Source organism: Oncorhynchus keta, chromosome 35 (genome assembly GCF_023373465.1).
Source record: "Oncorhynchus keta strain PuntledgeMale-10-30-2019 chromosome 35, Oket_V2, whole genome shotgun sequence".
NCBI lineage: Eukaryota > Metazoa > Chordata > Actinopteri > Salmoniformes > Salmonidae > Oncorhynchus > Oncorhynchus keta.
This window is the reverse complement of record NC_068455.1, coordinates 26,615,427-26,638,000: the sequence shown is the minus strand read 5'-3', so window position 1 is coordinate 26,638,000 and position 22,574 is coordinate 26,615,427. Positions and strand designations below refer to the sequence as shown.

The 22,574-nt window shown below is 43.7% G+C and overlaps 2 protein-coding genes across 2 annotated transcripts in view; both read right to left on the bottom strand.

The window, feature by feature from the left end:
* Positions 1 to 126: 126 nt before the first annotated feature.
* On the bottom strand, positions 127 to 9,040 carry LOC118368197 (XK-related protein 6-like). The gene is made up of 5 exons (XM_035752074.2): positions 7,901 to 9,040; positions 7,334 to 7,783; positions 3,930 to 4,135; positions 3,407 to 3,824; positions 127 to 3,260 (listed from the first exon to the last, which is right to left on the bottom strand). Exons 1-5 carry the CDS (start codon positions 8,095 to 8,097, stop codon positions 2,768 to 2,770), a joined length of 1,764 nt encoding a protein of 587 aa, XP_035607967.1. The 5' UTR covers positions 8,098 to 9,040; the 3' UTR covers positions 127 to 2,767.
* Positions 9,041 to 12,132: 3,092 nt separating this feature from the next.
* The window catches only part of LOC118368196 (transmembrane protein KIAA1109 homolog), an 88,096-nt gene continuing 77,654 nt past the window's right edge, over positions 12,133 to 22,574 (bottom strand). The window contains 13 exon segments of the mRNA XM_035752066.2: positions 12,133 to 13,140; positions 13,390 to 13,549; positions 13,793 to 13,927; positions 15,335 to 15,529; positions 15,636 to 15,839; positions 16,130 to 16,381; positions 16,522 to 16,739; positions 16,930 to 17,119; positions 17,341 to 17,498; positions 17,803 to 17,956; positions 19,665 to 19,910; positions 20,141 to 20,281; positions 20,473 to 20,649. Of these exon segments, the coding sequence (XP_035607959.2) occupies positions 12,915 to 13,140; positions 13,390 to 13,549; positions 13,793 to 13,927; positions 15,335 to 15,529; positions 15,636 to 15,839; positions 16,130 to 16,381; positions 16,522 to 16,739; positions 16,930 to 17,119; positions 17,341 to 17,498; positions 17,803 to 17,956; positions 19,665 to 19,910; positions 20,141 to 20,281; positions 20,473 to 20,649 (2,456 nt within the window). The 3' untranslated portion in view covers positions 12,133 to 12,914.

Here is a 22,574-nt window from a genome sequence, read left to right as displayed (position 1 = left end):
CTCAAACTTTGGCTACAAAGTTCAGACCCTTTACCTGCTGTTACTTTTGACCCAGAACAGAAACAGAGAGAGGTTAAAGGTCAAATGTAGAATGCTGAGTCCACTTGTGACTCCAAATGCAGATGCTCAAGTGTATTATTGCTTTTATAAATAAAGTTAATATATATTTGCACCATATGAAGTTCATATATGTTCATATATATTTGCCAAAAAAATAAGTTAATATTATGTTCATCTATATTTGCACCAAATAAAGTTCACATACATACAGTACCAGTCAAAAGTTTGGACACACCTACTCATTACAGGGTTTTTCTTTATTTTTTTAAACTATTTTCTACATTGTAGAATAATAGTGAAGACATCAAAACTATGACATAACACATGGAATCATGTAATAACCAAAAAAGTGTTAAACAAATCAAAATCCATTTTATATTTGAGATTCTTCCAAGTAGCCACCCTTTGGCTTGATTACAGCTGTGCACACTCTTGGCATTCTCTCAACCAGCTTCATGTCACCTGGAATGTTAATTTGTGGAATTTCTTTCCTTCTTAATGCATTTGAGAAAGTCAGTTGTGTTATGACAAAGTAGGGATGGTATACAGAGGATAGGCCTATTTGGTAAAACACCAAGTCCATATTATGGCAAGAACAGCTCAAATAAGCAAAGAGAAACGACATTCCTTCATTACCTTAAGACATGAAGGTCAGTCAATCTGGAAAATGTCAAGAAATTATAACGTTTCTTCAAGTGCAGTCGCAAAAACCATCAAGCACAATGATGAAACTGGCTCTCATGAGGACCGCTACAGGAAAGGAAGACCCAGTGTTACCTCTGCTACAGAGGATAAGTTAGAGTTAACTGCACCTCAGAAGTTGAAGCCCAAATAAATGCTTCACAGAGTTCAAGTAACAGACACATCTCAACATCAACTGTTCAGAGGAGACTGCGTGAATCAGGCCTTCATGGTCGAATTGCTGCAAAGAAACCACTACTAAAGGACACCAATAAGAAGAGGCTTGATTGGGCCAAGAAACACGAGCAATAGACATTAGACTGGTGGAAATTTGTCCTTTGGTCTGATGAGGTCAAATTTGAGATTTTTTGTTCCAACCGTTGTGTCTTTGTGAGACTCGATGTGGGTGAACGGATTATATCCACATTTGTGGTTCCAACCATGAAACATGGAGGAGGTGTGATGGTACTTTGCTGGTGACACTGCCAGTGATTTATTTAGAATTCAAGGCACACTTAACCAGAATGGCTACTACAGCATTCTGAAACGATAAGCCATCCCATCTGGTTTGTGCTTAGTGTGATTATCATTTGTTTTTCAACAGGACAATGACCCAACACACCTCCAGACTGTGTAAGGGCTATTTGACCAAGAAGGAAGGTGATGGATTGCTGCATCAGATGTGCCTCCACAATCACCCAACCTCAACCCAATTGAGTTGGACCGCATAGTGAAGGAAAAGCAGACAAGTGCTCAGCATATGTGGGAACTCCTTCAAGACAGTTGGAAAAGCATTCCAGGTTGAGAGAATGCCAAGAGTGTGCAAAACTGTCATCAAGGCAAAGGGTGGTTACTTTGAAGAATCTAAAATATAAACTATATTTTGATTTGTTTAACATTTTTTTTGGTTACTACATGATTCCATATGTGTTATTTCATAGTTCTGACATCTTCACCATTACTCTACAATGTAGAAAATAGTAAAAATAAAGAAAAACCCTGGAATGAGTAGGTGTGTCCAAACTTTTGACTGGTACTGTATATTCATATATATTTGCACCATATAAAGTTGATTGGTGGAAGGCTTAGTGTTGATTGGTGGAGGGATGGTCAGACTAGTCAGGTAAAGGTCTCTGTCACCATGACGACCTCAGGGATGAGTTCATCAGAAAGAGAATCACATATCCGTATTCTACATGACAGAAAATCTTATCTGTTCTACACAATTCATGTCTATCTTAACGTTCTGTAATGTTGTGCCTTCCTGAGCAAACAAACAAGCAAACATAATTTACTATGACTCACAGATCAGGCACAACACACACAGTACACACACACACATCTCTGTACATATAAATATATACACATTCAGTTAAAAACTAAAGAGATCACACACCCAGTTAACCAAATTATAGAGAATAAACATCCAGTTAACCAAACTAAAGAGAATACACACCCAGTTAACCAAACTATAGAGAATAAACACCCAGTTAACCAAACTAAAGAGAACACACACCCAGTTAACCAAACTAAAGATAATAAACTCCCAGCTAGGAGACAGCTTTCAGGCCGCTGTTTATATTACATTCACATTTTTTCTAATTTCATATTATTATCTTTTAGTATTATTCATGAAGATGTGAAAATGACATGACATGCTGTCTTCTGTCACCATCCAGTCTTCTCAGCAGAGTGAGGAATACAAAACAGAGATGAAGAGATAAAAACAGAGAGAAGAGTCACATTTGTGTGTATCAGTGTCGCTTCCGTCCCTCTCCTTGCCCCAACCTGAGCACGAACCAGGGACCCTCTGAACAGATGGACAACCATCACCCACAAAGCATCGTTACCTGTTACTCCACAAAAGCTGTGGTCTTGCATAGCAAGGGAAACAACTACTTCTAGGTCAGAGCGGATGAGGTCACCGGTTGAACACTACTAGCGAGCACCACTAAATAGCTAGCCATTTCACATCGGTTACATGTGCGCACTTGTAAATATGTGTGTTTGTCTATGTGTGTATGTGTCAGAAAGAAGACTCGTACTGCAGTAGTTCATAGAGCAGAGGTCTGTCCCTGTATCGTATGCCTGCGGCTGCAGGCGTCAGGTACTGTAGTAGGTTGATGGTCCTTCGCAGCCGTCTGTCCACGTAGTGAGCGTCCCAGGCTGGGTAACGTTTCCTGGGCATGTCAATCTTTATCAGAGGACCTTCGAAACGCCTCGAGGTGGGGGGCTCCAAACGCACCTGGAACACCGGCAGACAGCCTTCTGCGATGATGTCATCACTGTGAAACGGGGCAGCAAGGTGGGCTGGGGTGGGCGGAGCTGAAGGGGGCAAGGGGTTACCCCACAGCAGCTCATCACACCAGGTCGATGCCGGAGTGGGGTGTGTGTGTGAGGGGTGAAGAAGGCCGTAGTACAGAAGCATCACCAGTACTCCACCCGTAAAGGACAGGTAGACACCACACAACGCTGGAACCGCGTAGCTGTCTGTCTCTTCATGGTCACGATACACATACCTGTAACACATACGCACACACACACAACTGTTTTGATATCCACGCACACACATTTGTCTCTGTACAATCATGAGAGATACACCTATTCGAAGATAAAACACATACTGTAGGTGTGTGCCTGTCTGTCTATCTGTCTGTCTACATACCACAGTCCAGTAAGCAGTGTGTTCTCAGCCAGTACCACAGAGTAGTAAGCCACCATGCGTCCCCTGGTGTGTCCCTCCTTGACGTTGAACCAACAGAAGATGTAGACGATGCCCACCACCATGTTAAACAAAACCTCCTCCCAGCGAGACATACAGAAGTCTGTTCCGCCATGCACCACCCACAGGGCCATGCCACACCAGTGGAGGACCACAAAGATGCCAAAGTACAGGTGGAAGAGGGATGCGAAGAGGGCGAGAGAGAGAACGCGGGAGGAGATGGTGAGGAGGCGCCAGAGAAGGTGGAGGAGGGCACCGCGATAACTCAGACTGCGCTGGTCGTCTCTGGAGTCGCGCAGGAGCTTGTGGTACGAGGCCAACACCCAGGATAGAGACAGAAGAGAGCCTAGACTAGATATACCTAGGGACAGAGATGGAGTGACTCATCTTGATAGCTGTAATACCAGTTGACCAGTGAGTGTGTGTGTGAACTGTGTGTGTGTGTGTGAACTGTGTGTATACGTACACTGTAGAGTCTCAGCCCGGTTCTGCTGTATCATAATACAGAGCTGTAGTACTAGTTGAGGAGCTGACTCCAGGAAGGTCTCCAGTAGCCGCAGCATGTTGACGTCTGCGTACTCAAACATCATGGCCCAGTAGAACCTCCTCTGTGCCTCCTTATGCTCCTTCATACGGTGGGACTGGATACCCAGGTATAAAGTACGGATATACCTGGGGGTCAGAGGTCAATAATTATGGCAGAGAGTGAGAGAGACGGTTTGTGTAGAATGAATCAGATTAAACACTGAGTGCCCCAGGCTGTGCTTGTGGGGTGTGTGTGTGTCTGTGTTTCTCTTGTGTGTTTGTGTATGTGTGAGCATGTGCGTAGACATGCTCATACAACCATCTGGGCTGCATCATATGAGCTAATTTCATACGACATCAATAATTCACTGGTCACATACAGTCGAAACACATGCACGCACACATTTCACCAGATAAACCTGCAAGATGCCGCATCACAACAGAGAGTTTAATTGTTTAAATGTCTCTATCCATCATTCCCCTCCCCCCTTCACTTCTGTTCTGCGTGTTCAAGCTCTTTTTTTCTGTCAATTCTACTCCCTCCCTCCATCTCACAGTGATCTAACTCAATCAGACTGAACCATTCCACACACACCACTCTTTGGGAAAGACTCTATTAGGGAGATTGTTACAAACGTACACACACACTAGCTCTTAAGCCCACTCAACATCTCCCTCAGGCACCTAGGCCATGAAAGATTAGTCTGACAGAGAGAGGGAGAGAAGGAGAGAGGGGGGAGTGGGGAGGGGGTACATACAGGATATCCAAGTGGAGTGGCATGCCTTTGACCTTTGGTGTCCGGTCAGGATGTTTTGATGTAGTGTTTTTCCAGTTTGATGGCTAACTAGCCTTGTGACTATCAGCTCCGCTAGCTAGTTAGCTATCCAGCTAATTGTCTAGCTGTGTCAGACACAGACAGTGGAAGTGTAGAGAAAACACAAGAGAAGATGGAAATCGATTGAGCCCAAATAGGTTCAAACTGTTTTTACAGAATACATTTGTAAAAAGAATAATAATAAGAAGCTTTATTCAGGTCAGTGCTGGTTCTGCATATGTGCCCTTCCTTGCTAATTATATAGGCCATTAGTGTATGGTTTGAGTAGCCTAGCTAATACTTACAGCCAATCACATCCTAAATATCACCTCCTTCACTGACTTCCAGTGTGTGTGTGCATTTTTTTGTGTGTGTTTGTGTGTCAGCGGCAGATACTCTTTCTTCTTTGTTCTCCACCTGTACACACATGGTGAGGTTAACACGTGACCTAGTACATGGACTTCATTTGATAGTAGAGAATAGAGAATGGGAGAGGAGAACAGAGGAGAGAAGAGGAGAAGTGATCTCCACCAGGCACAACCAGAAGAGGACTGGCCACCGCTCACAGCCTGGTTCCTAGCCACTGTGGTTCCGCATTGCTTGCTCTTTGGAGTTTTAGGCCGGGTATCTGTATAAGCCAAGGGGAAAATTGTGGTGTAGATATTGGGGGATGAACAGTAGACGGGTGGTCCTGGTGGTCCACTCTGGATTTTCTTTTTGACATTTTAAAATGCATTCTCTGCAATTCTACACAGTTTGAAATGACTTATTATGCCTCTCTTGAGTGGTATTTTGAGGGGTATATGGAGGGGTATTTTGAAAACACAGCACAAGTGGAAGGATAAGTAGAAGGCCACCCAACCCCCCCCCCAAAATAAATATATACATATAAATATATTCTTAGGAAACCAGCTAACTTCCTGCATTTCAACACCTTTTGTCATGGGGCAGAGAGAAAAATGTGCAGTTTTATAATGCTATTTTACACATTTTCTCATGAGTCTGAGAACATTTAGCAGTTTTAAAGCAAATTTCCTGCAATTGTACAAATCCTTCCATGTGGCAGAGACAAAAATGTGCTGTTTTATAGCTTATCTCACGGTATTCTTCACATTATGACATTGTCACGCCCTGACCATAGAGAGTCTTTTTATGTCTCTATTTGCTTTGGTCAGGGTGTGATTTGGGTGGGCATTCTATGTTCTTTATTTCTTTGTTTCTGGCCGAGTGTGGTTCCCAATCAGAGGCAGCTGTCTATCGTTGTCTCTGATTGGGGATCATACTTAGGCAGCCCTTTTTCCCACCTGTGATTGTGGGTAGTTGTCTATGTGTAGTGGCCTGCGAGCACTACGTAGCTTTACGTTTGTTATTTCTTGTTTTGTTGGAGACATTATAAATAAACTAAAATGTACGCTGACCACGCTGCGCCTTGGTCCATTCATTTCGACGAGCGTGACAGACATGAGGCAGAGAATTTTGCAGTTTTAAAGTAACTGTCCAGTGTAAATCTCACTTTTAAAAGTTAATAACTCAAACCCAAATAATGATGTTGACTCATCCTATACTTGTATTTGTGGCCAAAGCATAAATTGGAGAAAAAACACTTTAAAAAACCCACATCTCAAACAATCCTTCAAAAATAATTACTATTTCCTCATAGAGGATGATGTCATCCTCCTGAGTAGGATGAGCTGGCCAATCAGCGGTCTACTTGCATGAACATTTTTAATGATTGGTATATGCCCACACCATTCTGTTGTTGGGATACACCCACACCATTCCAAAGCAGAAAAGCTGTGTTTTAACATACTTCATTTTCCTTCCAAATAAAAAAAAAACTCATATTATAATTCATTCTAGGTCATATTTCATAGAAATCTGGAAACACTGGACAGTTAGACTTCGGGCAAAAACACAAAAATAGTTCCTTTATACTGTATAACCGATCAATGCACCATCACACCAGGTCATTTAATGCTTAAAAAATAGCTGAATAAGATTTTGGATACAGAAGTGGCATTTCGTACCAATCTCTACAGCTTACGTCCAAAAACATATCCTGTGAAATGACGAGTTACTAGCTAGCTACAAGTGGCTAGCATAGCTAACTTTTTTGTGCCCCAAGTTCACAGTTAAAGCTAATTTCCTGCAATTGTACAAATTTTGACATTGCTTTTTGACATGTTCATATGCTATCTGGGGGCCCCACGACCCAATTAATAAAAATAAAAAAATAAGTATTTTAAAGAAATTATTGGGGGGAATGAATCAACCTATTCTGAATATTAGGTAGGACATATTGGGTGGCAAATGTGTCCTACCCAATATGGTATAGGCACTTTGTGACAACTGCTGATGTAAAAAGTGCTTTATAAAATACATTTGATTGATTGAAGAAGAGAGGGGAGAACAGGGGGGCATGCTCTGTCCTTACCTCCAGACCTGCCCCAGCTGTAGAATGTGTATGGTGATCTGTCCTTACCTCCAGACCTGTCCCAGCTGTAGAATGTGTATGGTGATCTGTCCTTACCTCCAGACCTGTCCCAGTTGTAGAATGTGTATGGTGATCTGCCACAGCCAGACTGAGGCCACTCTGACCCGGTCTGTTCCAGGATAAACCCCCCTGTGGCCAGTTGGCCCTTGCCTGGTCAGCTTTTCTCTCTCTCCTCCCCTGCTGCAGTCCACCGTCCCCAGCCAGGTGGTCAGACACTCTCCGCTGTAGTCCTGGATGAACCAGCGGAAGCTCAGTATCTGAACTACAATCGACGGCACCAGCACCAGGAAGAGCGTCAGGCCAAACCACAGATAGTCCTGTCTGTCATAGTAGTCTGCAGCGAGAAGCAGATCTGTTCCCACATCCCAGAAGAAGACGAGGAGAGCCAGGATCAACCAGAGACAGTCCAGCCACAGTCCCTCCTCTGGTGGGCAGCGAGTCTCCCTCAAACTCCTACCACCTCCAACTCCGGTATCCCCGATCCTTCTATAATAATGATCATAATAATAATGGTAAAAGGCTCAAGATGAGAATAGCAGACTCTCTCGCTCTCTCTCTCTCTCTCTCTCTCTCTCTCTCTCTCTCACTCTCACTCTCACTCACCCAGTAGTGTCTTTCCCCAGCAGGTTTCCCAGACAGTTGGAGCGACAGCCCCAGTAGCAGACAGCAGAGTGACAGCAGAGACAGATGTGGATAGCTGCAGAGTCCAGAGGCTGACAGTCTTCCTCTGTGTCTCCAACAAACACCCCCTCCCCCACTCCTTCCTCCATTTCTCCCCCTCCATCAGACTGCGCTGCCATGTTCCTCCCCTTTCCTCTCGTCCCGAACCAAAACACACCCTCCTCTGAACCCACGTCACTTCCAAAATACCTCCTGTCCCTCCCCAGCCGCGGTGTTTCTGTCTCTGACTCTCCCGGGGAGCCATCAGAGCCGGTCACCGCACGAAGGCGGCTGCCCCTCTCCCTCCTCCTTCTCTCCCTTCCTCCTCGCCCTCCTCTCTAGGAAACACTCTATCCCCTCTCCTACCAGGCGCTCCTTGCGACCAGTGGCAGTGGTTGAATCCGTTCCTATTCCTCTCCTCCTCCAGCCAATCTTCATCTCCCAGTCTCTCGCTCCCTCTGCATCTTCTACATGGCTGTACTCACCACGGTCATCTTGGGAGACAGTGGCTTGTTATGACGTAATGCAGCATCTCCCAGCTAAGAGACGTGTGTGTGCTGAGACATGAGTGTGTGAAAAGCCAGTGAATTAAGCCTCATCTATGCGGAACTGTGGTAGCGTTTCAGCCTTCCCCAGCCTGTCTCTCAACCTGTCACACATACACCACAGCAGCCTATGAGCTGTCCGCTCCACCTCACTGCTTGAGCCCTCTGCGCTGCTCAGCTCAGGTCAGAACGTACTCACACACACTCCGCCTCCTAGCGGCAAGACTAGACACAACATCTGCACATCTGTACATACACTCTCTCTACCAACCCCCCTCTCTTCCCTTCCTCAGCAGGCTTCAGGCCAATAGCTCAGCCAGCCTAATCACCCAGAACATATGTGTGTGTGTGTGCGTGAGCCCTGCCAGAGGAAGGAGAGGGGAGAATAGATGGAAATAGAGAGAGAGGGCGAGAGGAAGGAGAGGGGAGAAGAGATGGAGATAGAGGGAGTGAGGAAGGAAGAGGGTGTGGGAGATGGGAGAGATAGTGGGTAGGGGAGGAGCAATTATAAGGATTTAAGAAGAGGGGGAAGAGAGAGGGATAAAGCACAAACCAGCCTCTTCACTCTTTCATTCTCTCCCTCTCTCTTTCTCTGTCCACTGGAGATTAGCCTCTATGTTGCCATGACTACCATCCCAGGGTGGCTGAAGGGGAGTCTGGTAATTTGGTCTGTGAAGGAAAGAGAGATGGAGAGAGAGGTAATCAGTTGTAATTTGTTCTACAATCAATTCTCCTATTTCTCCATGTTTTTCCTAATGTGTATCAGATACAAACCACACTAGTCTGTCTACTGGCTACAGGGACTCTTATGCACGCTTTATATTAAATTGGACCAAGTGAGAGAGGAAGATGTACTGCTCACTTGAGATTAAAATAATAATTGTTTTTTAGAAGCGGGGTTGTATGTGATTTTAATTGATGTGACACTTGGTGCTCTGCTTTGAAATGTAGTCCTGTGGACTGTTAGATAACTAGTGTGTTTCTGAATGCAGACATCTTGGTTGGGTTTCCCAAATTCAACGTTGTTTTACGAAATCGTTGGTTACTAAAGTGCAGTATTAGTAACCAGTTTCAAATAAGCTGATGAAAATATATGATAACGGTGCCCCATAATAACACAAATGCGTCAGGACTGACAGTTTCAATATTGTTCATATATACTTTTTTACCAATTACATTTTTGTTTTGTTTTATTGTTATTGTTTGTGTGTGTAACCTAGGCATCTTGCCGGATTCTCTTACCTAATCTTGGGTTTGTGTGTGTGAGGCTGCAAAGGGCCAGGATTCCACTCGAGAATTATAGTTTCGACTGATCCTACAGTTTTGTTTCGGTACTGCAGTTTAACTGTTGCCCAGCTCAGAAAGACAATTTCCACAGATGGCCACATAGAAAAGTCAGATTTGAAAATTCCTAATAAGACACTTTAGTCATCACCTTTGTGCACAAAACATCAATTGAATTATTCAAATAATTGTAGCTGAGGCCAATTTTTTTTAAATCACTCAAAGATATTAACAGCCGAACATATGAACATTTTATATTCATCCAATATCTGCCATTTTTCTGGATGACGTCGTCGCTGCTCGCATCGCTGCTGAGTGCTAGTGTGCGTGTGACGTCGGTCCGTATAAACCGGATACAACCCGAATATAGACGGTCTATGAATCAGTATATGCGAACGTGAGTAAATTACATTGAAAACAACGGTCCGACATCTTGGATCTTAATATACCTCAGAATTGTGATGTCAGTGTGCATGTGTGTGAAGGCTTCCCCCGGTGGTCAGGGGTATTTGTTGCATGCTGAGCTCTAGCAGGTCATACACCAGGCTGCTCTCCTTCAGCAGACTCACCAGCAGCTGCTCTCTTTCAGCAGTCTCACCAGCAGCTGCTCTCTTTCAGCAATCCTACCAGCAGCTGCTCTCTTTCAGCAGTCTCACCAGCAGCTGCTCTCTTTCAGCAATCCTACCAGCAGCTGCTCTCTTTCAGCAGTCTCACCAGCAGCTGCTCTCTTTCAGCAATCCTACCAGCAGCTGCTCTCTTTCAGCAGTCTCACCAGCAGCTGCTCTCTTTCAGCAATCCTACCAGCAGCTGCTCTCTTTCAGCAGTCTCACCAGCAGCTGCTCTCTTTCAGCAATCCTACCAGCAGCTGCTCTCTTTCAGCAGTCTCACCAGCAGCTGCTCTCTTTCAGCAGTCTCACCAGCAGCTGCTCTCTTTCAGCAATCCTACCAGCAGCTGCTCTCTTTCAGCAGTCTCACCAGCAGCTGCTCTCCATTTATTGGACCAGGTCTCTCTTGGAAAAGAGATGTTATCTCAATGAGAAAAAACTGTATAAATAAAAGGTTTAAAAAATAAAATAATTCAGCAGTCTCACTCACTGCTCTCATCGAGCAGTTTCACCGGTGGCTGCTCTCCTTCAGCAGTCTCCGACAATGCTGAAATGTTTTGCCTGCGATACTGATGGCTATATCAAGTCTAGTAAAGGCCAAGTGCACTACTTTTGTGAAAAAAAATATTTTGATTTATATTTTATTTGGAATATTTCAGAAAAATATTGTGGTCTGTCAAAAAGCAGTGTCACTTGCCACATTTTGTCACACTTTGATTTTTGAAAGACCAGTATCTTGAAAACTTGACTGCTGACATGCAAAACATTTTTGGGACTGTATCAGAGGCTTAATAAAAAAATAATAATAATTGGTTAAAATTAGGTTGGGGTTAAGGTAAAGGGCAGTTTTAGATTTTGGTAAGCCGTTTTACAGGGCAGAAGTGTTTTTATAGCTTCTCCTGTTGCATTCCACTTAAACCGCAACATTTGGTCTCCGTCTTCTGGCCACAAACATTTGGTTCACCATAACCCAATCACATTTGGAATGGGATTTTCCCATTCGTACTGACGGTTCACACATAGTGCATAACTAGCTAAAATATATGCAGGATAGTCTGAACAGAACCCACAAGAGGTCTGGAGTATATTAACCTTCCCATTGCTCGCACACACAGCAACCAGGTTAAAGCTTTTCTTTGTTGAGAAACACACAACTGTCACTTGACTCAAATCTAGAAAATCTGATAAATAACAGTGTACAAAACATTAAGAACATCTTCCTAATATTAAGTTGCAACTCAACCTTTTGCCCTAAGAACAGCCTCAATTCGTCTGGGCATGGACTCTTCAAGGTGTTGAAAGCATTCTACAGGGGTGCTGGTCCATTTTGACTCCAATGCTTCCCACAGTTGTGTCAAGTTGGTTGGATATCCTTTGAGTGGTGGACCATTCTTGATACACATGGGAAACTGTTGAGTGTGGAAAAACCCAACAGTGTCGCAGTTCTTGACACAAACGGTGCGCCTGGCACAGACTACCTTACCCCGTTTAAACGCAGTTAAATATTTTGTCTTGCCCATTCACCCTTAATGGCACACATACACAATCCATGTCTCAATTATCTCAAGGCTTAAAAATCCTTCTTTAACCTGTCTCCTCCCCTTCATCTACACTGATGGAAGTAGATTTAACAAGTGACATCATTAAGGGATCATAGACTGACCAGGTGAAATCTATGGTCATGGAAAGAGGTGTTCATAAGGTTTTGTACACTCATTGTATATGACAACGAAGGCAGATGTAAAATTGGATGGCAATGATTTTATTATATTCAGAAATCAACACTTAAGAAATTCACAGTCATTTTATATACACTGATCTATTGCACATATTTAAAAAAACAGGCTTGACACACCCAGCTCACGTGTTTTAGACTATACATTTCTGATCCCCATTAAATTAAGATACAAAAAAAATTAACCATAGTTTAGCATTACAATACATTATATAAGTGGATTTAAACCATCCAATACTTTTTAGTTCATAGGAAATTTTTCCAAAAACGGTTGTCATTGGGATGAATTTAGAAAAACTGACACTTAAAATGAGATTCCTCATTCCAACTTTACCATTGGAAACAAAGAAAAGGCAATGATTTAGAAGTAACCCCCACACTCATCAGAAAAAATGTAATGAACCATAAAAGAAGTATCATAAATGATGACTTCAACGTGTTTGTTCTGACAACAACCATATAAAGCATGTATATCATATAATTCATGTTGGGGTTTTTCAGGGTTATTATTTTAAGCTGCCAAATAATAAGACTTACTATTTTGTTCAAAATATACATAAAAACAGTGCACATTTTTCTGTCAAAACCCATAGTGGCATGCACCACAGTAAACATCTATGCTGAAATTCACACAGCTTAGCGGTAAATGCGCCTATGACGCTATCCACTGTACAGCAAGTCAAGGAACTATCCAGTGTTTTCCAGTTATCCAGTGTTTTGTTTGTTGACGATTTACTGTCTGACCTCCAGTTTTTAAAGTGTTGAGTTAGAAGGTATGGATGTTGGTGTTAGTGCTCTTCCTTGTCTCGTCCTATCTTCTCCTTCTTCTCTTTCTCGTCCTGCAGGGCCGTGCCCAGTTTTTTGATGAGGACAGAGAGGACCTTGTCCAGGGGGTCCATCACTCCCCTCTGGAGCCATTTGGGAATTGTAGTCCTTGCGTGGTGGAAGCCTAGCTTCTGGAGAATGTAGTCCACGCCGACAGGATCGATCTTCCGTCCCGTCCAGGAGATGAGCCTGTGGAAATGAATTATTAAGACCATGTCAAGAAACCTCAGAGATGTATGACAAAAGGGTTTAGGGTTAGTGTATAGGCCTAAAAGTGGGCTTATGGAGTAGTTGACATGCTCAGGTGAGGGGTTAAGGAGTCAAACACAGGGATCATATACACATACTACAAATGTATGCACTTACTGTACTGTTAGTTTGGATAAAAGTCTCTACATAGTGGCATATATTGGGTCTGAGGGAAGGGGTCTGGTTTACCTGAGTGTGGGCTCCAGCTGCCAGGTGTTGCACATGAATTCTCTCCAGTCCACCGTAGTGTAGTTGATGCCATCCTCCTTGTCTGTGGAGTTCTCATCATTAAGGGCCGTTGGGCTCTTCTGGCCAGGCCGAGTGGCAAACATCCGGGGGTTGAAAAGGGCTTCAGACCAGGGAAGGGAGAGAGGGAGAGAAACTATAAAGAGTGCCTTGGTTCTCCTTTCTTTTGACTACTAGTTCCGAAATCCAACATCACCTTCAACTGAAATTCTATTTTAGTTGTACCTTTGTTGCTCTTATTGTCTATATAAAGTTCAGTACTATTTATCTAATGTAAAGTACAGTTAATTGTTCTAGGTTGCGCAATGTAGTGTGCTGCTGCTGTTGACATTTCAGGTACTCTCACCCTTCTCTTTCTCCTTCAGGTAGGCAGAGACCAGGTCATGCAGGAACATGATGAGCTCTGCGTCCATGGTGACACAGATGTGGTCGGTGAATTCAGTCACCAGGCTGCACTCCACCTTAGGCTTACTGTTGGAGTCTGAAACGGACGGGAAACAATAGTGTCGTTACCTTGCTTTCCAACAAAGATATATATATATATATAGATAGATATATATATACACACACACAAACGTATGTGGACACGTTCAAATTTGTGGATTCTGCAATATCAGCCACACTGGTTGCTGACATGTGTATAAAATTGAGCACACAGCCATGCAATCTCCATAGACAAACATTGACAGCAGAATGGCCTTACTGAAGAGCTCAGTGACTTTCTATGTGTCGCCGTCATAGGATACCACCTTTCCAACAAGTCAGTTTATCAAATTTCTTTTAATGCTAGAACTGCCCCGGTCAACTGTAAGTGCTGTTATTTTTGGGGAAGTGGAAACGTCAAGGAGCAACAACGGCTCAGCGGTAGGCCACACAAGCTCACAGAACTGGACCACCGGGTGCTGTCCTCGGTTGCAACACTCACTAACGAGTTCCAAACTGCCTCTGGAAGCAATGTCAGCACAACTATTGTTTGTCAGGAGCAGTTGTACACAAGCCTAAGATCACCATGCACAATGCAAAGGTTCAGCTGGAGTGGTGTAAAGCTCACTGCCATTAAACTGGAGCAGTGGAAATGCGTTCTCTGGAGTGATGAATCTCGCTTCACCATTTGGCAGTCTTGACAGATGATTATGGGTTTGGTGGATGCCAGGAGAACGCTACCTGCCCCAATGCATAGTGCCAATTGTAAAGTCTGGTGGAGGAGGAATAAAGGTCTGGGGATGTTCTTCATGGTTCTGGTTTAGTTCCAGTGAAGGAAAATCTTAACACTACAGCATACAATAACATTCTAGACAATACTTTACTTCCAACTTTGTGGCAACAGTTTGGGGAAGGCCCTTCCCTGTTTCAGCATGACAATCGAACACGTTTGGGATGAATTGGAACGCTGACTGCGAGTCAGGCCTAATCGTCCAACATTAGTGCCCGACCTCACTAATGCTTGTGGCTGAATGGAAGCAAGCCTCCGCAGCAATGTTCCAACATCTAGTTGAAAGCCTTCCCAAAAGAGTAGAGGCTGTTATAGTAGCAAATATGGGACCAACTCATTATTAATTCCCATTATTTTGGAACGTGATGTATGATGTATGATGAGCAGGTGTCCACACATACTTTTGGTCATGTAGTGTCTCTCAGATATAGGTCAGACACTTCAGAACAAACTTCCTTTCGATATTTTGGGGACTGTTGTTCCATGCAGTGAATCTGTTATTCAATATGGGCTAATAAAAGCCTAACATTGGCATCAACATTGGCCATCATCCCTGTGGAACTCTTTCGACACCTTGTAGACTCAATGCCCTGATGAATTTAGGCTGTTCTGAGGGCAAGGGGGTGGTGCAACTCAATGTTTTGTACACTCAGTGTATAACTCAACTGAGCCTACCAGTCAAGGAGGGTTCCTCAGGATCCTGAAAGTTTTTGGAGCTGAAATTCAGCTGCATCCTGGGAAGGGCGAAGATTGTCTCCGTCTCGTGGTTGTAGCTGGAAGAGCCGCTGAAGCTGCTGAGCAGGCTTGAACTCTTGGCAGCCGCCCCGCTCTCTGGGTTGTTGGCATGTACGTTGCGCAAGAGGTTCAGTTCTGGGGAACAGGATACATTAGAATGAGGCAGAGGTCTTGAATAACATTGGGTCAAAGGAAACAATAGACCTTGAATTTGACATTGGTAGTATTTAGTACCCTTTACCCTCATTCCTCATGGCAGTTACGTAGTTGAACCACTCTTTGACCGTGGCTACTCCGTGAGGCGGGTTTTCGTGCCTGCGACGGGTGATTTTGGTGATGGTGGCCATGGGGCTCTCTAGCGCCCCGCAGGGTTTGGTTTCCATAGTGTTGTGACCCAGATTAAAAGCCAACGTCTGCACGATGTAGGTGGACTCATCAGTGGAGCCTGATTGGATAGAAAATAGGTTGAGGTTAGAGGTATTTAGGGCAACTGATGTGCCACTTTGTTTGTATGCCTATATGAATGTAATGTGGTTGTTCATAATTCTTTTTAGTTTTCGATCATTAGATGTTTGATTTATTTTTACCATTGAGGACCACTTTGGAAACAAAAGTATCAATTAAAACACTTAAGTCCTATCCTCTGGGAAGACACTGTACATATTGTTATATAGTTTTTTACCCAAATAAATCCAAATTCCCCATCCCTCCTCCCAGTCTCTTGAAAGCCTTTACCGTCCTCCAATATCTTCTGAGCCTCAGTCAAAAAAGCTATGTTGGGCTCTTCCAGGTGGAATAAGGCCCAGGACTTGGAGCGGAAGTTGGGCCCATGGAAGCAGGCCAGGGTCATGTGGTTGCCATGGAGACTAATGGAGCCACCCAGTTGCACTGCGTCTTCTGGAAGAGGCATCTGGAAGAGGGAGATGTGGCACCCGGCGATCACCTTCAGAACTCCAGGCCAGTGTCGATGGTGGGCCGCATCCATGTCTAGGAGAGAGGAAGGGAGAGATCCGGAAGGTGCAATGACAATAGAGGGGGAAAGGGACGGAAAGAGTAGATGAGCATTTAGATCGAAACCAGTCCATTTATTTGATGAACCCGGGAACCCAGTCATAATGGATACTTACACAGCTCTGCAGCACCTTTCTCAATGTTGATGACCGGAGCCTTGGGGGGCAGGTAGGGGACTGGACCCCATGTGGACAATGCTCGTTTGCTTGTGTCAAACTGCTGGGTGAAAAACTCCTGCAGCTTCATCCCAATCTTGATGAGGTCGGGGGTAGTGGAGCGCGAGATGATCACCTGGAAGATATCCCACTGCAAGTCCCCTTGGACAAATATCTTACTGGAGAGAGGGAGGGATAGGTAGAAAGAGAGGTAAAAAAAGAGGAAAAAATAATGAGAAAGAGAAGAGGGGGAAGGGACAGAGGGAGAAAGGGGCCACAAATGAGAGAGAATGAGAACATAGAAGAATGTAGCTTCAAGGGGGGTTATAGCTTTACATTTTCTCTGGTAGGCTCAGCTAGCTTATTTACCTTTTCTCTGATAGGCTTGTCTCCACAGTGCACAGGTTGACCTTCCACTCATCCTTAAGCTTCAGGTCTGCGTTGCTGAAGACGCCCATGAGGATGCTGGAGCCCATGTAGTCCACACGGGCCTCCGTGGAACCCATGGTGATCTGGATGTTATGGCTGGGCTGCTGGTTGGGGTGCTCCGAGATGTGGGCTTCAACAAACATGTGTTGTTAAGATCGGCAGAGGGATTTCAAGTTCTACTCGTTTGACAGGGATATTTAAGTTAGAGGTGGATGCATTTATCATTTAAAAACACCAAGACCCGAGGCCAGAGTTCAATCTTTGACATCCATAACAATGTTTTATTTAGGAATCGCACAAAAACAGTACATGCCAGTGGCATAATACATGATTCCCCATCCCTGTACTTACAGACCATCTCCAGGGTGTTGACATCTATATTGCCCCCCACCACGCCGCCTTTAGAGTCCAGTTTGGAGCGGCCCAGACCCACGGACATGCTGATTTCTCTGTCTCTGTTACTACCCACTGACAGACGACCCTGACTCTTCAGCCCACTGGTGGTCCAACTAGAGGTAAACAAGAGCAAAGGGGGAAAAGTTAGTTCCACCCACCTCCTCATGAATAATCAACATCTGCTTTCTATGAGGCATGGTTCGTTTCAACAGAAATATTTCAATGTTTAGAATCATAGCTTTGGTAAGGGTTATATGTCAGATTGTGTTATGTTTTTATAGGTAGTCAGATATAGACATTAAGTCATATGCTGATATGAATGATAAGGAATAGACTTAAATCTGTGTCTGGGAAACTGGCTCCTAGTGTGTAGAGTATAGTGTGTTGAGTGGGAGGGGTAGTAAAAGGAACACATACGTGTTGTTGCCCATGACATTGCTCATGTTCATCTGAACGTTGAGCTGCTTCAGGTTGATGGCGAACACCACTAGTGTCTCCCACGGGGTCCCCTGGGGGCCAGCTGCCTTGCCGCTCTTATTGAACGATGGCGTGGACGTCTTGGTCACAGAATCTGCATGGGAGGGAAATACATTACCGTTCAAAAGTTTGGGGTCACTTAGACTATCCTACCGATCCTCGACTTCGGCGATGTCATCTACAAAATGGCTTCCAACACTCTACTCAGCAAACTGGATGCAGTCTATCACAGTGCCATCCGTTTTGTCACTAAAGCACCTTATACCACCCACCACTGCGACTTGTATGCTCTAGTCGGCTGGCCCTCGCTACATATTCGTCGCCAGACCCACTGGCTCCAGGTCATCTACAAGTCCATGCTAGGTAAAGCTCCGCCTTATCTCAGTTCACTGGTCACGATGGCAACACCCATCCGTAGCACGCGCTCCAGCAGGTGTATCTCACTGATCATCCCTAAAGCCAACACCTCATTTGGCCGCCTTTCGTTCCAGTACTCTGCTGCCTGTGACTGGAACGAACTGCAAAAATCGCTGAAGTTGGAGACTTTTATCTCCCTCACCAACTTCAAACATCAGCTATCTGAGCAGCTAACCGATCGCTGCAGCTGTACATAGTCTAGAGCCCACCCATTTTCACCTACCTCATTCCCATACTGTTTTTATACTGTTTTTATTTATTTACTTTTCTGCTCTTTTGCACACCAATATATCTACCTGTACATGACCATCTGATCATTTATCACTCCAGTGTTAATCTGCAAAATTGTAATTATTCGCCTACCTCATGCCTTTTGCACACATTGTATATAGACTCCCCCTTTTTTCTACTGTGTTATTGACTTGTTAATTGTTTACTCCATGTGTAACTCTGTGTTGTCTGTTCACACTGCTATGCTTTATCTTGGCCAGGTCGCAGTTGCAAATGAGAACTTGTTCTCAACTAGCCTACTTGGTTAAATAAAGGTAAAATAAAAATGTCCTTGTTTTCGAAAGAAAAGCCTTTTTTTTTACCATTAAAATAACATCAAATTGATCAGAAACCCTTTTGCAATTATGTTAGCACAGCTGAAAACTGTTGTACCGTTTAAATAAGTAATACAACTGGCCTTATTTGGACTAGTTGAGTATCTGGAGCATCAACATTTGTGGGTCCGATTACTGGCTCAAAATGGCCAGAAACAAATGACTTTCTTCTGAAACTTGTCAGTCTATTCTTGTTCTGAGAAATGAAGGCTATTCCATGCGAGAAATTGCCAAGAAACTGAAGATCTCATACAACGCTGTGTACTACTCCCTTCATAAGAACAGCGCAAACGGTCTCTAACCAGAATAGAAAGAAGAGTGGGAGGCCCCAGTGCACAACTGAGCAAGAGGACAAGTACATTAGAGTGTCTAGTTTGAGAAACAGACGCCTCAAGTCCTCAACTGAATGCTCCAGGATGCTGGCCTTCTCGGCAGATTTGCAAATAAAAAAACATATCTCAGACTGGCCAATAAAAATAAAATATTAAGATGTGCAAAAGAACACAGACACTGGACAGAGGATCTCTGCCTAGAAGGGCAGCATTCCGGAGTCGCCTCTTCAGTGTTGACGTTGAGATTGGTGTTTTGCGAGCAAAGTTATTACGGACAAGTTATTCCCAGTCTTAATGAGGGATAAAGTATTCATTCATCGTTCTAACTGCATTTTAAGTCTAGCTTGTGAAAACAATCTCCATACTAAGCTAAAATAAACGACATTAACACAGTTTTAATTAGATAGTGTTCCTTGATGATGCTGAGCACTCATTTTTGAGTTGGTACCTCTTCTGGGGGCAGAGGAATCAGAGACACTCCTGGTGCGTCCAGGGGCCGGGGATTTGAGGTGGGAGGACAGGCCCCCGGGGGACATGTTGCTCCCAGTGGAGTGGTCTGAGAACACGTTGGGGGACTGGGGAATGTGCTGCCCAGTGCTACCGTCCCAGGTCCTCCAGTAGGCTTTACGGCTGGATTCTGGTGACAGGTGTTGGGCCATGTTCTCTACAGAGTCTGGTGTGGCTGGACCCGAGGCTGGAGGAGAGAAGCAGGTTCAGGTAAAGGGCATGTTCTGAAACCAACACAGGTTTGGGGAAAACATCCCTAAGGTTTTAAAGGGACTGACATTAACAGAGTCGGAGAGTGAGAGAAAACAGAGTAACGAGGAAATAAACCCAGTCAGAAGTAAAAATGTTGATAATTTATTACACAAGGAAAATTACACTCACAGGGCGCAAAGGCCTATCGAGGAGTTGTGTTTCTACCTGTTGGCATGTTGATGGTCTGGTCTCCTAGGAAGAGGCGTCGGGCGATGCTGCGGCGGTACCAGGCTCTGGGGAAGGCCAGGATTTCACTCAGCCTCCGCATGTCATACTTGAAGGAGGCAGAGCCGATGTCACACACAGCTAAGAGAGAGAAAACATTCAAAGTTGGCCAGGAATACCAGGGTCTGTGGATTCAACCATCTTGGCAGGGGAATTGAAATGACAAAATGGATCAGCTTCATTGTCAAGATATACATGACATTCCCATTTTGAAGACCAAAGATTGAGCTCAGGTTAGACAGTGTCCAACCATTAACCCCGTTCCAAGGCACCTGAGATATTGATGAGGGTGGTGTCCATCTTGCCCCCCTTGCCAGGTATAAAACTCTCGATAAAGGTTGGTCCTCCGGTGCGTCTCATTCTGGACAGGCTGACCTTGACGAACTCCAGGTTGATGCTGAGGGAATCCTTCCTCCCAGTCACAGAGGACGGCTCTTCATCCACTGTACCTTAAAGGAAAGAACAGCTATGAGGCGAAACTTCATAGCGCTGTTTTAATGCTACACATTGAACTGATGGAAGACTGAACAAGCCTGCAGTGAAAGTACACTATCAGTATGAGGCATGCTGTACAGCGTAGTTGGTAGACTTCACTGCAATATAATGCACAGTATTAAACATAGGCTATAGAACAGGGGATAAGGCAGCCGACTGTACCTACGTCAGACAAGTCCCAAGATGTTTGTGGGGGTCGTACAGCAAAATTAACTATTGTGTTCGTGATAGTCTCATCTTTCCATAGGGTCCATAACTGTTCAGATGCTACAGACGATTTTGAGAAGACCGATTTTTGGGATGTCTCATGATCTGACAAACACTGCTCTAGCTGTCACCACAGATGCGGAAGTGCAACATCGGTGGATGCGGTGGATTGAGACACCCGTATCCAATACAAAACAAATATAGATATCTCTAGTTTAAACTGACAGATTTTTATGGGGAATTTATGATGCTAATTACAGTGTCTTCAGAAAGTATTCATATTCCTGGACTTATTCCACATTTGTTGTGTTATAGCTTGAATTTAAAAAAAAAGTTCTCACCCATCATCACACCAAAGGTTGGATAATTTATTGAAAAAGAAATACAGAAATATCTCATTCTCACCACTGAGTCAATACATGTTAGAATCACCTTTGGTGGCAACATACAGCTGAGAGTCTTTCTGGGCGAGTCTCTAAAGAGCTTTGCACACATGGATTGTACAATATTTGCTAATTATTTTTTCAAATGTATTCTTCCAGCTCTGTCAAGTTGGTTGTTGATCCTTGCTAGACAGCCATTTTCAAGTCTTGCCATTGATTTTCAAGACGATTTAAGTCAAAAATGTAACTAGGCCACAGGAAAAGTCAATGTCATCTTGGTAAGCAACTCCAATATATATTTGGCCTTGGGTTATGGGTGAATTTGGCTCCCAGTGTCTGTTGGAAAGCAGACTGAACCAGGTTTTCCTCTAGGATTTTGCTTGAGCTTAGATCTATTCCATTTCTTTTTATCTTAAACTCCCTAGTCCTTGCCAATGACAAGCATACCTATAACATGATGCAGCCACCACCATGCTTGAAAATATGAAGACTGGCACTCAGTAATGTGTTATGTTGGATTGGCCCCAAACATAAGAGTTTGTACACAGGACATAAGATTTATTAGAATGTTTTTGTTTTGCAGTTTTACTTTAACACAAACAGGATGAATGTTTTGGAATTTGTTTAATTCTGTACATGCTTCCTTCTTTTCACTCTGTCATTTAGGTTAGTATTGTAGAATAACTACAATGTTGTTGATCCATCCTCAATTTTCTCCCATCACAGCCTTTCAACTAACTGTTTTAAAGCCACCACTGGCCTCATGGTGAAATCCCTGAGCGGTTTCCTTCCTCTCCGGCAACGGAGTTAGGAAGGATGCCTGTATCTTTGTAGTGACTGTCTGTATTGATACACCATCCAAAGAGTAATTAATAACTTCACCATGCTCAAAGAGATATTTAATTTATTTTTTATTTATTTATTTTTAAACCTACGAATAAGTTCCCTCCTTTGCAAAGCATTGGAAAACCTCCCTGGTCTTTGTGGTTGAATGTGTTTGAAAGTCACTGCTTGACTGCGGGACCTTACAGATAATTGTATGTGTGGTACATAGATGCTGTAGCCAAAAAGCACATTAAACACTATTATTGCACACAGAGTGAGTAACTTACACAGAGTTTAACTTATTATGTGACTTGTTAAGCACATTTTTACTCCTGAAGTTATTTATGCTTGCCATAACAAAGGGATTCAATACTTATTGACTCAAGACATTTGTGCTTTTCATTTTTTATTCATTTGTAAAAGATTCTAAAAACATAATTCCACTTTGAAATTCTTTGGTATTG